General features: G+C 42.9%; 1 protein-coding gene across 1 annotated transcript in view; it reads left to right on the plus strand.

The window, feature by feature from the left end:
- IL1RL1 (interleukin 1 receptor like 1) overlaps positions 1 to 4,377 on the plus strand; it is a 29,790-nt gene extending 25,413 nt beyond the window's left edge. The window contains exon 12 of the mRNA XM_072849762.1: positions 2,762 to 4,377. Coding sequence (XP_072705863.1) covers positions 2,762 to 3,108 — 347 coding nt within the window. The 3' untranslated portion in view covers positions 3,109 to 4,377. The remainder of the gene's footprint in view (positions 1 to 2,761) is intronic.
- The last annotated feature ends 11,574 nt before the right edge of the window (positions 4,378 to 15,951 follow it).

Genomic DNA, 15,951 nt, shown 5'->3' on the forward strand with positions numbered 1-15,951 from the left:
TCATAGCATTTGATGAATCGCATATTTCACTGTAAAACTCCATGTTTTTCCAGAAAAAAAATACTGCAGTGAGGATATAAAATGGAATTATTATTTCAAGACATGCTTATGACTTGTAGTTCCAGAGCAAAGCTTTGTTACTTGGAACTTGTGTTCTTCCAGTAAAAAGGAAAGTTAAACAGAATGATTCAAGTGATAAACAGCACGGCATAGCTTTTGGACTCCCATTATTCTTCCCTAGACTAGCATTCTTTTTGTTTCCTGGTCTTACTGATTAATAGTATTTTCTACAACCTAACAGTTGCCTGAAGAGGTGCAAATGCAAGTATTACCCAGTAAACCAAGAGTTTTCACCAACATCACCTTCTTCTCAGGGTCTCATTGTCCTGCCAACTGCATTCCTTGCTGCAGAATCTAACCAAACACTGCTGGAGCTGCTGTATCTGTAAGACACAAAAACATGAGCGAATAACAGAGGAATGATCATACTTCACTGGAGCAATGTTCTGGGTAGCCAAGTGTCCTATCTTCAGCAGTGGCCATGGGAAAAGGACTGGAAAAGACTTTAAGAACAGGGCAAACTTATATTATACTTCCACTAATGTACTCTTCCAGCAGTATATGGACTTCAGATGCTCGAATTTTTGTGTGTAATAGCTGCTGATGGATTTTTCTTTCACAACATTTTCTGTCACTTTCTGAACTCATATAAACTTCTAATGTTCACAAAACAGCTTGCAATGAATCCCTTGGTTAAAGTATTTGCAGCATGCAGCCCCATTGTCCTGGTTTCGGCTGGGATAGAGTTAATTTTCTTCCTAGTAGCTGTCACAGTGCTGTGTTTTGGGTTTAGGATGAGAATAATGTTGATAACACACTGATGGTTTAGTTGTTGCTAAGTAGTGCTTACACTAGTCAAGGACTTTTCAGCTTCCCATGCTCTGCCAGGTCCACAAGAAGCTGGGAGGGGGCACAGCCAGGACAGCTGACCCCAACTGGCCAAAGGGCTATTCCATACCATATGGCATCATGCTCAGTATAGAAACTGGGGGGGAGTTGGCCGGTGGGCAGCGATCGCTGCTCAGGGATGGGCTGGGCATCGGTCAGCAGGTGGTGAGCAATTGCATTGTGCATCACTTGTTCTGTACATTCTTTTATCATCATTATTATTATTATTATTTTCTCTTCCTCTGCTGTCCTATTGAACCGTCTTTATCTCAACCCACGGGTTTTACTTTCTTTCCAGTTCTCTCCCCCATCCCACCGGGTGAGGGGAGAGGGCGAGTGAGCAGCTGTGTGGTGCTTAGTTGCTGACCGGGTTTAAACCATGACACCCATCTTTCCTCTTGCCACAAGTATGGCATCAGAAATCCGAATGGAGAACTGAATACCTCCCCAGGTCCATGGTCTTTCAGTCCTGAGCAGAATGGACTGCACCTCAAAACTGAGAAAGCTGGTTTTTTAGAAGTGTCATTATTATGGGAACTAAACATATGACAGTAGCTGCTTACTTTAGTTTCTCTCACCTTCCAAAGGATCTATTCTCCTAACATCAGGAAAATTCAATGAAAAAGAAGAAGAAAATGAAATTAATTTGAATTGGTGAACATCACAGAAAGGCAAATTATTTTCACAGAATACTCTCAGAGGCAAGAAATAGGATGGAAAAGTCATTGAAAGGGTTCTCTTCCTGACCCAGGAGCTGAAAAAGCTGGGCCTCTCTGAGATTGAGAAGACCCTTGCAATGGGCTGGCAGCCCCCAGCAAAGGAAAAGAGGATGCATATGCAGCTGGCTGATGACATCTACAAAGCAGTGGCTTTGTTAAATAATTGTTACATTGAATTTCCTTAGCTCAGCTCCCACCTCCTTTCCCTTGGCCCAGCATGACATGCTCCCACGAAAACAACTCCAGCTCTCATTCTACAGACCACAGAAAACTCTTCTAACTGGGATGAGTGTTTCACTGGACAGGCATTCATCTGCAGTGTTCCTCCCATAGACATCACAGCGGGTCATCAAGAAAAGCAGCTCCTGGAGGCTTGATGTGGTGCTTTCCAAGTCACCCCAGAAGTTTCTCCCATAGCATGCTGGCTCTTGAGTTTCCTAGGTTCAACACCTCCAACATGACAGTCCCAGTTGTGGTTGATCAGCTCTCCCTAACAGGGCAGTGGGAAAGAGAAACACCTTTAGTCATGCTGACATACAAGTGCCCTGCAAGTCTGGACTCACCCCTGCAGGGCGGATGCTAACCCAATGCACAGGTTAGCATATAAAATAGCATGCTATAGCTCAGGGGAATTAACACTCCCTCTGCCAGTAAGTAAGCCTCTTAGAAGTAAGTCACCCAAAAGTCTCCAAATGACTAATTTTCATGGGTCAGTATTGCAGGATCAGTCTGTAAAGCACTAAACTTGATAAAGCACTAAACATGATTCCTTACATGGAGACTATTGATCAAGCACAAATTTGATGCAATCCAGATCTGCTGAACTTGACCCTAGGTTGTTGGACTAGAAATTCCTAGCAATTCTTAAAAGCAGTGAAAATATTAATGTTTCAACCAAAGAAAACATTTGAAAGGAAAGCTTTGGCTTGGGTTTGTTTTGTTTTTTAAGCTCTTTTTCTAATGAATGCGCTGTACCAGACTGAAGTGAGACAGAAGTTACTTCTGGTTAAAAAGCAATGAAAATTAAGTGCCTAAACACAAAAGGCTTTACAAAAGAAATTTCAGGGTTTCATATTTTTCTTGTACATTCCTAGATATAGCCAGTGCAATTGAGAAGAGGATGCAGAACAGCAGACGGCTGATCATTCTTCTAACACGCCAGCTGATTAATTGTAAAGAACCTGCTTATGATCAACACATTGCTTTATACAATGCCCTCATTCAAAATGATACAAAGGTGATCCTGCTGGAAATGGAGACAATTGGGACTTACGAGAAGCTTCAGGAATCTCTTAGTTTTATTATTAAGAAGCAAGGTACCATCAAATGGAGAGAGCAGCACACTGTGCACCCACAGTCATCCAATTCTAAGTTCTGGAAACAGGTGAGGTACCATATGCCACTGACACTCAAGTCCTCATACTCAGCTAATGCCGGGTGAACAGCGAGTCTAAGAAAATACTGGTACACTGTCAGGATGACCCACATGCCTGCAGCTCCTTTTCCTTTCAGTACGTACATGATTTTGCAGTCTGGAAGTCTGGCTGTATTTTTGAACTTTTTTCAGTCTTTCAATTGAATAACAATAAAGTAAATGGATGGAGGAGGTCTGGGGAACTGAGGGAAGTTTTTATAGCTATAGGATTTCTGTAAATGAATCTTTCTAGGCCGTATGCAGAATTTTGCATGTCACAGGAAACAAAATATACCTATATTCTTTCTATATATACTGATACATATGACTGAAAGTTTTGATTCTGAATAGCTGAATAGCTGCAGGTTTCTTTCTGCAGGTTTGCTTTACCTTTCTAATGTGGTTGTTCAAACATAAATGCCTTCTGTATTATTTAACTAGAAAGCATAATGTGTATTATTCAACTGGAAAGTATAATGTTGTGCTTTTGTTCATTTTTTCCACCACTTAGTCCTTTTTGATTCAATAGTAATACTCATACTATGACATTTTCTTCTTCCTTAGTAGGGATGCCTCAGTAAGGGCTCTTTTAAGACTGATATGAATGCAACATTTTAAAAAAAAATGCAGTGTTAAGAGAAATAAATACACACTGATATATATTTATATGCATTTTAATATTATATATATTAAAATGAATCTCACACAAAGGGGAAATTTTAACTTTCAAGTACAACAGACCATGCTGTTGCTATTGTTATTATCTCCAGATACCAATAACATTTTAAAATTTAAGGGGTCTTTTTTGTACACTGATAGTATTCCTTTAAGCTTCTGAAAAAAGAGATTTACTGCTAATGTAAATCTCTTTTTTCATTAATAATAATCTCAGCCAATTTTCTCTTAATAATAATAACAGCCAGTATCCACCTTTTTTTTTTTTTTCTCTGCTTTGACCTTATGCCTAGTTATACTTTCTTCTCATAGGGAATACCTTGAGATGCAAAGGTCAGAGTCAAATGTCCTCCTAGTTCAGGCATGTATGAACAAAATGTATTCTAGTACAGATATCTTTGCGAACTTTAATCTTTTTAGCTTCTTAAACGCAGGAATTTTCTTACTATTGGCAAAGGCTTGGTTTTGAGCTTCAGGCTTGCTACAGAGATGGATTTAAAAAGTGAAAATTAGATGCAGAACATCTAATGTTATCAAGTCCAGGCTTACAGAGCAGGCAAGTCCTTTCCTTTTACTGTAAGTTTTTATTGAATGTGGATCTTCAGACTTATGGATGGCTATTTGGAGTAGGAAAAAATGTGTATGCAATATATGTATAGATTTTTTTTCAACATTAAATTAAAAGATCTATGGCAAACTAAACAGCTTTTCACTAATGAGTTATATTTTCAAGTGTTCATGCACTCATCGCTCACTATAAAACATCTAATATTGCATTTTATTATTGCCTCATTAGATTGTGTGCAGTGTTGGGTCCTGTTCCTAAAGATCCCTCTAGATAAACCTCACTGTCTCTATGGAAGCTCCACAGAATGCATTCATGCCCATCTAAGAGAGACTTCGTTTATTCCTACAGTACCAGTTCTTCCCACAGAAAGAATACAAATACTAGGGCATGTGTAAAGGCAGAAAAGCCTGTTGCTTTTCACTATGAAGATTTTTCACAGCAGCTTCTGAGCAAGACAGAATATTCACTTCCAAGATTATTACAAGATCGATTTTTAATAGAGTTTGAGTCCTGGGCACTTAATGAGGAAGAAAGGATAACTGAGTATCTTGGAAACAAAAACTCTAGGACGAATTTTGAAGCTGGAAAGGGATAAGAGGAGAAGGTACAATGAGGAAGTGCACGGGGTCAGCAATGAACCAAATAACTCTGAAACATACTGGTATCTCATTGGCTTCTCTTAGCCAGGCATGTGGCTATGATGGTGAAAAACAAACTCCCTAAATGGCTCTCGTGGTGACACTCCTTTTGCATCAAGCCTCATGGTCAACCAAGAAAAAAAGAGGAAAATGGTATCAAGCAAAACCTGACAACTCCTATTGTGGTTTACTAGCAGTGAACAGTATGGCCTTGACAGAAAGAAAAGGGGGAAATTCTGAGAGTGGCAAAGAACTTTTATTGAACCAGGGGGTGAGTATGTGACTGTAATAATGACAAAAAATTGCTGCAGTTTTCACTTCTTTTCGTATTCCTTGGTGGTTAGTAAAGAAATCTGAGATATGCATTAAAATTAATGTTTTTCTACAGATGTTCTCACATTTGTAGTGTTAAAGAGAAAGCACGAAAAGAGCTGTGGAATACTTTTACAACATCCTTACAACATCAGCACCACTGAGGCCACACTGGAGTCCTGTGTCCAATTCTGGGCTCCTCAGTAGAAGAGAGACACGAACACACTGGAGAGAGTCCAACAAAGGGCCACGAAGTTGGTGAAGGGACTGGAGCATCTCTCCTGTGAAGAAAATCTGAGAGAGATGGGACTTTTCAGCCTGGAGAAGAGAAGGCTCCCATCTGATGGGAGTGTGCAAAGAAGAGAGAGTGAGGCTCTTCTCAGTGGTGCCCAGTGACAGGACCAGAGGCAATGGGCACAAACTGAAACACAGGAGGTGCCCTCTGAACATCAGGAAACACTTTTTTATGGTGAGGGTGACCCAGCACTGGCACAGGTTGCCCAGGGCAGTTGTGGGGTCTGCATCCTTGAAGGTATGCAAAAGCTGCCTGGACACGGTTTTGGGCAACGGACTCTAGGTGGCCCTGCTTGAGCAGGGGGGTGGACCAGATAACCTCCAGAGGTGCCCACCAACCTCAACCATCCTGTCATTCTGTGAAATGCGACTTAAAAAGAATCTAAATTTTCAAAACCATGTTTTTAAAGAAAATTGGCAATTTTTATTTCATATGGCCTTGGATGCAAACAAAGTACACTAGGCAGGCTGCCTTAATGGAATAACACAAGGACAGTCTGCCCTGTTGTCGTGGTTTAGCCCCAGCCAGGAACTAAGCACCACGCAGCTGCTCGCTCACTCCCCCCTGGTGGGATGGGGGAGAGAATCGGAAGAGCAAAAGTAAGAAAATTCGAGGGTTGAGATAAAGACAGTTTAATAGGTAAAGCAAAAGCCGTGCCTCAAAGCAAAAGCAAAGCAAGGAATGCATTCACTGCTTCCCATGGGCAGGCAGGTGTTCAGCCATCTCCAGGAAAGCAGGGCTCCATCACGCGTAACAGTTACTTGGGAAGACAAACGCCATCACTCCAAATGTCCCCCCTTCCTCCTTCTTCCCCAGCTTTATATACTGAGCATGACATCATGTGGTATGGAATAGCCCTTTGGTCAGTTTGGATCAACCTTCCTGGCTGTGTCCCCTCCCAAGTTCTTCTGCACCTGGCAGAGCATGGGAAGCTGAAAAGTCCTTGACTAGTGCAGCAACAACTAAAACATCTCTGTATTATCAACACTGTTTTCAGCACAAATCCAAAACATAGCCCCATACCAGACACTATAAAGAAAATTAACTCTATCTCAGCTAAAACCAGGACAGTATCCACCCCTTATTCCATACCATTTACGTCATGCTCAGGTCTCACACTATCCAATACATTCTCATTACCCACCTTCCCATCCTTTGATATAATACACACATATCATTCCCTTAGTCTATGGACCGCCCCTACAAAATATTTGTAAAATGTCCATAAATGTCCACAAAATGTCCACTGAGCTCATTTAGTCCATGACTTTGGGCTTCATCTCTTGTGGTTGTTACTCAGGACAGGAGAGGTGGTGTGTTTCTTGGAGTTATTGGGCACCAAAGCCAGCTCAGGTCAGGTCACTGCTGCACTTGCACTGCTTCTTGTAAGGCTTCTCCTCCATTTGTTCAGGTGGTTCCAGCTGTAGTAATTCCTATAACATGCAACTCAAATCATGGAGTTACAACAATTTAAAAGGTATATCCATTACAATCTCCACCCTGGTCCCTTTGGACCAGGATATAGGGATTTAACATTGCAATGAACTCCTCCCTTGCTCCCTACTCTGGCTAGCAACAAGGGGTTCCTGCTATAGTAATTCCCACAACATGCAACTCAAATCCGGGATACAACAATTTAAAGGTATTTCCATTACAATCTCCACCTCTGGTCCCTTTGGACAGACCATCAGGTTTAACATTGCAATGAACTCCTCCCCTTGCCCCTGCTCCAGCTTGGACTTATCCACAGACTGTAGTACCTTCAGAAGTAAACTTGCTCCAACATGGCCTCATGCACAGCCACTGATGCTTCAAGGTGTACCTGCTGCAGCATGGACTTTATTCACAGCCACAGATGCTTTGAGGTGCACCTTATCCAGCATGGACTTATCCTTGGGCCACAATCCCTTCAGAGGTATACCTGCTGTGGCACAGACATAACCATGGCCACAGACGTTTCAAGATATACCTGCTCTGGCGTGGGCTTATCCATGGGCACAGACGCTTCGGGGTGTCCTGCTCCCACGTGGATTCATCTACAGGTCTCAGTCCCTTTGACTCAAGTTCACACCGGAGTTCCAGCCTGTCCAGTACAGCAGCACAGAAACAGCAGCAGTGCCCTGGCCATCTGCCAGCCAGGTGCATCGCCATTGCTGTTATCAAAATGTTCCCAGGCACAGCAGCAGAGTAAGGTGATAAGCAGTACAGCAGCACAGCAAGCAGTGAAAGCAAAAAGCAGCCACTAACGAGCCCTAGACTCTAACATACAGTAAGGCAAGCAAGCCCCATGGCAAGCACAGAAGCCTGACAATTAATAACTAAACAGCAATAACAGCTATAAATTCTATCTAGCACATTCCAATCAAATCTGTCATTATCTCAAACCCTTCGAGCCCCACGTTGGGCGCCAAAAAGGACTGTCGTGGTTTAGCCCCAGCCAGGAACTAAGCACCACGCAGCTGCTCGCTCACTCCCCCCTGGTGGGATGGGGGAGAGAATCGGAAGAGCAAAAGTAAGAAAATTCGAGGGTTGAGATAAAGACAGTTTAATAAATAAAGCAAAAGCCGTGCACTATAAGCAAAGCAAAGCAAGGAATGCATTCACTGCTTCCCATGGGCAGGCAGGTGTTCAGCCATCTCCAGGAAAGCAGGGCTCCATCACGCGTAACAGTTACTTGGGAAGACAAACGCCATCACTCCAAATGTCCCCCCTTCCTCCTTCTTCCCCAGCTTTATATACTGAGCATGACATCATGTGGTATGGAATAGCCCTTTGGTCAGTTTGGATCAACCTTCCTGGCTGTGTCCCCTCCCAAGTTCTTCTGCACCTGGCAGAGCATGGGAAGCTGAAAAGTCCTTGACTAGTGCAGCAACAACTAAAACATCTCTGTATTATCAACACTGTTTTCAGCACAAATCCAAAACATAGCCCCATACCAGACACTATAAAGAAAATTAACTCTATCTCAGCTAAAACCAGGACACCTGTGCAAAAAAAATCTCACCTTTCACCATAGAAAGCTTACAGAAGAATCAGTTTGGATGCTTAAAGCTTAAACTACACAGAAAAAAGCTAATTTTGTTGCTGAATTAGAACTTCCACGTAGAGATTTGATGCCCTTTAATTTCTGCTCTGTGCTTCTCTGTTTTTGGTACCTCAAGTGACTCCGGAGAGCAGATTTGCTTTCACCTGTTAATAGAGCAGAGTCATCTTGCCATCTAGTGGATGAACAGGTATCGTGAGATTCAGACCAATTAGAAACAAATCCGTTTAAGAATAGCATTAGAATTAAACACTGTGAAATTTTCAGGGTGTGCATACTGCTGTAATCTCCTGAAACACATACAGCATTACTTGTAAACAGCAGCTCAGAATCTGGCATTGAGAATACAGTCCTGACTCTCTCATAATAACATATTTTGAAGGAACAACAGTGTCTCCTTGCCATATAACTGCAGTCATACAGAGTTGTATGTCCCCAGTTGTAAAATCTTATCTCTGGATACCTCATATCTGAAAAGTATTTGCTGCCTTTCTGGCAATAAAGAAATAACAAAGAGACAGGAATAAGCATTGACTTTACTGACACTGATGTCAGTGGTGAAGCTCCTGGTGACTTCCATGGTATGAAAACTAGCTCCTGCTAATACGAAGTAGGATAACTGCAGACAGAACTTAGAATGTACTGCCCTTCTCACATACGCATTTAATATACACCAGCCCTTTGTGTGAACATATTTAATGGTTTGGCGTTGAGGTCTCCTATACTGTTGAGATTTGATGTTGCTACAGCTCCCAGTAGGTTGCTCCTACAGCAACCAACCATGACCCCTGCTGGCTTCTTCACCTAAACCACAGTCCTGAAAAGACAGCCTAGCTATTGCTCCTGCCACATGCAGGGAGACAGTTTTACCTATATTTGCTTCACATGGTTGTGAAGCCCAAGAGACTGACCACTAGGAGGAATTTTTTAGAAGTTTTTGTAGCAAGCTATTATTTGCAGTGTATGCAACATTAATTTCTTACAGCATTGGACAAAGGTATGTTTGGAAGATCATATGTCAGATTGACAGTATATTCTATTGAAAAATTGTACATGTACAACTGTATGCTCCTGACTCTTTCAAGGGTTAAAAAAAACTACCGCTGTTGTGTTAGAAACATGTGCATGTGTTCCCTTTTCCCACTTTAAAGCATGAGCTACGTGCCTAATTTTACATGAAAAATAGAATTTGTTGTATAGCAGTTAAAACTGCTTTCCAGACTTTCTAGATCTCCTAGGAAGGTTATGAAGCAATCCTCCTTGAAGCTATTTCAAAGTAGATGAAGGAGAAGAAGGTGACTGGATTTACAAAAAGCATATCATGCATATCCAGCCATGCTGTGGGCAATGGGAGAACACTGGGTGCTGCATACCTTGAACTGAGCAAGGCCTTTGACACAGTCTCTGTTGGTGAGATACAGATAAGTGGACAAAGGCAAGTGGAAAAACAGCAGGACCAAAGTTGATGCGGGATCAACATGTTGTGATCAGTATACTAACCTCAGCTCACAGTAAATCACTAGTGGCATCCGGCAGGGACTGATATTGGTACCACTAATGTTTAGCATCCTTATTAATGACCTTGGCAGTGGGACAGACTGCACAATCAACAGATTCTTCAGACAGAAAAACAAACTGGGGAAGGATAGTTGACACGTTGGAGGGCAGGGCTGCTGTTTTGGACGGAAACAGGCTGGAGAAATGGACTGATGGGAAACTCACAAGGTTCAACGCACATGCAAAGTGCTGCATCTGAGGTGGAATAAACCCATTCAACAACACAGCCTGGAGGTCAACCCAATACAAAGCAGCTTTACAGGAAGAGACTGGGTGTCGTGGCTGACACTAAGGTGACCATGAGTCAGCAGTGTGTCCTTGTGACAAAGGCGACCAACTGCACCCTGCACCTTACTAGTGAAAGTGTAGTTGAGGAAAGTAATTATTCCCCTGTATTCAGCATTTGCGAGATCACCTCTGGAGTACTATGCCAAGTTTTGGGCTCCCCAGTACAAGTGAGGCACTGACATACTGGAGTGAGTCCAGGGAAAGACCACCAAGAGCACAGGACATAGAGGGAGAGGACAAGAGGTCCTATTTCTGTCTACAAGAATCTGATGGAAAGATAGAGAGAATGGATGGAGCCAGGCTCTTCTCAAAGGAGCACAGCGATAGGACAAAAAAGCAACTGGCACAAATCAGAACATGGGAAATTTAAATTACATATTAGGAAAAAATTTTTCACCATATGCATGGTCAAATGCTGGAAAATGTGCCCAGAGAGGCTGTGGGATCTCCGTCCTTGGAGATGTTTGGGTCTTAGCTGTACATGCCCCGAGCAGGGGCTGGACCTGATGACCTCCAGAGGTCCTTTCCAACCTGAATTATTCTGTGATGCTATGATGTGGAGGAAAATTTGAAAATGTGCAACTTGCATATTTTAAAACCTCTGAGAAACATAAGAGGCTCTAATGGACGTGTTATCAGTCTGGAATCTGCTTTTTGACATCAGGGACAGATAATGCTGAAGAAACTACAGAATATAAATGAATGTCTGCTAAGAATTAATATAACTGGTATACAGAGATGACAGAAGTAGATTAAAAGGGAGTATTACCAGCTAGAAGCAAACAGGCTTAGACTGTGGTTACAAGAGTTGGATGTGTTGCTATTTATGACGGAAATAGTTTCACAGTTTAGGTTTTCAGTTAGCACCTCTGTGTAGTGTATGTTGGATGGAAAGGAAGATGTGAAAAACTGTGAGAAGTAACTGGTCTTCCCTAGCTGATTGGTCAGGTGGTCAGAGCTTCATACAAAAATCTGTTTTTCAATATTAGTGCAAACTTTCATTTTCATCATGGCATTTTCATAATGAAAATTTGAGCTATAGTTATTTTCAGTTTAATTTATTCTCTATTACAAGGCTATGACTTCTCCATTACAATTGTATTAGTCAGGACTAAAAAGTGTAAATTTTATTCTCCTTTCATATACATTCACATATCTCAGAGCTAGCTATGACACTAGTTGAAAGGACTAACTGAACACAGTACTTTCTACACCAGAGATGAAAGTTCAGAAACTTGAGAGCATTTCAAAAGGATATGAAAGCAAATGAATGTGAGAACAGCTCATGGAAAATATTGTTGTGAAAGAGTGAATTAAAAAAAAATAGATGTTTCTAAACTGTCACTCTCAAGACTTAGCCTGTCAAAGTAAAAAGCCGGTGACATTTTACTTTACCATTTTATTTGTTGGCTGCTAAATTGTTTTCGGACTCTCATGTAAAATCATTATCCTTTTTATGATATAGCTTTCTTTTAAGTTTTGAAATCAGACACTGAATCATAAAACCAAAAACCACCGCAAATTATCTTGTACCCATTTTTAAAGTAGTTACAGTGGGTCAGATTTTTAGCTGGCTTTCCTGAAGTAGTCCTGACTTACATTAGCTAATGGTCTGATTGCTTTTATATACAATTGTTTCAATCTATGATGAGGAAAACAAATGAGGTGAGACAGTAAAACTCTCCAGGGTTTCTTTGCTTCACTTCAGCAGTAAAATACGCAAAGACGCCAGCTCTGCGGAATCCCTCCTTTTTTAGTGTAACCTGCTTGTTTTACCTCTGAGAGTGACACCCCCTGTTGCTATTGGGAACTTCTGCATTCCCAGCTGTCCTGGGTTAAAAAAAAAAGGTAGCTGTCACCAAACAAGTTTCTGAACGTGAAAAGGTTGATATGAAAATAAAAGAAATCCTGAGCGGATGAATTTTTTCCTGCTGCTATCAAAATAACTTTATTTAGAAGTATAGTGAATCATTGCACAGTACATATTGAATAAACCATTCATGTGAAATAAACAGCGGCAAGCATTCATTTACTCAGGAACAGTACTTAAATAGGAAAGAAATCCCTAATGGAAGTACAGTTCCAATATATCAACATTTGGCTAAAAAGCAGGCTCAGCTACTGGCGTGAGGGCTGATTTAGAAGTGAATACATACACTCCCTTTGCAGTAATGGAGCTACAAAATGTTTTGCGTCTCGAAAGCTTGCATTACTCTCTCCCCAAAGGGGATGCTATCTCAGAAAAAATAGCACTGAAATTGGGACATTTCTGATCAAAGTATCATAGGATCACGTGTTTTGCCTATTCTCTTTTCCTGCAGACCGTATTTTGTAACGCTTTTGGGGGGGTTTATTTCTTCTTCTTTTTTTTTTTCTGTTGAGGTTTTTGCAGAATATCAGCCTTTCAGCATACAGTTTATCTCTTTGCACATCCTCATTCTCAAGACGTCCAGCGGGGGGGGGGGAAGCTGTAGCAGAGGTAAAATTTGCTATATTTAGCTTAATATACGGGTTCCTAAACCTCCATCCTACTTCCATCACACTTCTTGGGAAAGAGTCCCGCAATGGGCATCCAGCAGAATAGCGGAGGAAGAAGGCGTTTCGACTGAAGATAACCGAAGACATCACCTCCTTATGCCTTTTTTTTTTTCCCCCGGAACGCTGTGAGAGGGAAGCCCCCCGCCTGCTAAAGAGCTGATCTTCACCCCCCTTTGCTGGCGGGGCGCCCCTCGGGCTTCCACCCACCACCGGCTGACAGCCCAGCACCCTTCGGTAAGCCCGGTCATTCTCCACCCTGCCTTCTCCGCGCTGCTGCCCGGCCCCGGCCCCCGCTCCGGCGCCGGGCAGCGCTTCTTTCCAGCCACGCTGGGGAGCGGCCCCGCGGGGCCCGCCCGGGCCCCCGCACCCCGGCGCAGGAAGGAGCGGTGCAGCGCCGAGTTCCCGCCGGACGCCCCGGCCGCCGAGCGGGTAGGGCCCGGGGGCAGCGGGGCCGCCGGGGGAGGGAAGGGAAGGAAGGGGAGGGACGCGCAGGTGGGCCGGGGAAGGCGAGGGCCGGGCCGGGCGCGGGCAGCTCCTTCTTCCCTCCTTCGGAGGGGCCGAGCGCCTGCCTCTGATGAGGGCTTCTCTGCAGGGGTGCGAGTGTGTGTGTGGGGTCCCTCGCTCTGCCCCGCCAGCCCCCTCTCTCCGGCTGGGCTCGGGCAGCGTGCTGAGGGGCGGCAGGCCCTGTCCGGGGCCGTGCGCGGCACCGGGGGCCGCGGCTCCCTCTCCGGAGCACCCTGCCTGTCCCTGTCCCCAACCCTGCCTGTCCGCAGCCCTGCCTGTTCCCCCCAGCCCGGCCTGTCCCCCCTAAGCCTGCCTATCCCCCCCAGCCCGGCCTGTCCCCAGCCCTGCCTGTCCCCCCCAGCCCTGCCTGTCCCCCCCAGCCCTGCCTGTCCCCCCCAGCCCTGCCTTCCCTGCCGCGCTCCCCCGAGCTGCCTGGCTCGGGCAGCTCTCTCCGACTCTCTGCCGGGCCCATGATATACTTGTTCCTTATTACAGAGATGTCATAAATAATTTAGCTCTGAAAAGGGCTTATTTCAACACACAGCCCCTTACTGGCACTGCAAAGTCCCCCTCCCCGGGCTGCCCCGGCCCTTTCCTTCACACCTAGGTGGCTTTGGAGCAGGACAGGCTCCTTAAGTGCTGTTTTAGATGGTAGCAGCAAAAGGTGATGCCTAAAACATTTGTGTATGAACCCTCAAACGCCTCATTTAGAAAAGGTAATATTCGTAATTTGCTATTACTTTTCCATTAATGCTAGTAAAGTTGAATTTCTCACATCTACCTTTTCCGTTTTCCTCCCTGCAGTCAACAGTTCACAAAGTGAGAAATTCCACTCTTCCTTTTTCAGGAGGTTTTTCAGACTGAGCTGTCTATGTATTGACTCACTGAGAGAGATTACTCTCTGTTTCAGTAATTAATTAGGTTCAGAAAATTTCTAAGTACCAGTTGTAACTCTGGAGTTTGGAAGACTACCTCTGCGTCTGCTTTCCACCTGGCAAGACTTGCATAGTGAGTAAACAACTTCACTTGTGTTGATTGAAACGAAGATGGATTTTCATTTTAACCAATAAATAGCAACCCTGGCAGAATGGTGATTAGACCTAGTATGGTTAAGGCAACTGTTTGCTAGATCCTTCTGTTTCTTTCATGAATCCTGTGCGAATTATGGCACTGTATGGTGATATTTGAAGAAGACTTAAGTTCCACAAGAAGACATCCTTAAAGAGGTAAGGTAAGTGCTTTCTTCCCTTGACCCCAAAATGTTTGTTCAAACAGTCTGAAGTTCCGAAGAATCTGTTGGTTTTAAAAAAAGGACGTTGCAACCCTTTGGGACCAAATTCAGGTTTCGAAAAGTGTTGATCAAAATGAGTTACTTGACCAAAACTGAGGATCACTTTGATATATCAGCTCCCTTTCATTCCAAAATCTTCTGATGATTCTAGGAAAATTAGGAATAATTATAATGATGTTTAAATACACACAATTGTCTAGTTCATGAGGTATCATTAATGCACTTTACTGAACTTAAACCTTCAGTTTAAAGATTTTGTTGGCTTCACAATGGCACAATGATTTTTAAGAACCATTTTTTTATTATTAAAATTCCATCATGGCTTTAAGCATGTATGAAATTTGAAAAACATGATTAAAGCTATTGTCGCTTTGGGCCTTATAGACAACTGGGTTTTTTTTACTTTTTTAATTGAAACTGTCATTCCCCAGTATTGCCTTAGCATTTTGCCCATTGAATATTTCTGTACTCCTTCATTAGGCAGAGAATCTTTGCCTTTACTTTAAAAGATCTCTCCAGTTCTTTCTGAAAATTAAAAATCTTATTCTTTTCCTTGAAGATTCTCTTTGTGTTAGCTGAGTTTCACCAAAAGCATTTATTCCCCCCCGCCCCCCCCCCGTTTCATTGAAGAGTATGCAAACCATATGGCTCAAATGTAAATACTGATAGCCTGGAGTAGAACAATTTCAGAGAAATTAGTCAGGTTCAACAGCAATGTGAGAGTAAGATTAAGGACCTGTGTTTTGCTTGTTAATAGTAGCCACTAATCTCAAACCTGGTTATTACTAAGTAGCTTGCATTATACTGTGTTCTTTAATTGCTGTTAAAAGAATGAAGGGCTCTGCTCTGCATTCATTAAAACTGCCACTGTGTGCTGATGTGACGTGCCAACAAAGAATGGGATTTAGAATTAAAAATCTGGTGATAAATTGTTTTATATTTATGTAGTGGATCATAGTTTCATAGTCTGTAACAGCTGTATTTCTTCTGGATGTGATAGGGTGAAAAATGAAAAGTAAATTCAAGAAATGAAAATAAAGAAAGAGGCCCTTCTTTCCTTGTGAAGTGTAGTGGTTTGAATCTCCATGTGTAGAAGGGAACTGAAACCAGGTCTGAGGAGTTTACTGTATGACCCTTTAAAGTTGCTTGTCACAGTACTCA

This window comes from Ciconia boyciana, chromosome 1 (genome assembly GCF_034638445.1).
Source record: "Ciconia boyciana chromosome 1, ASM3463844v1, whole genome shotgun sequence".
Taxonomy (NCBI): domain Eukaryota; kingdom Metazoa; phylum Chordata; class Aves; order Ciconiiformes; family Ciconiidae; genus Ciconia; species Ciconia boyciana.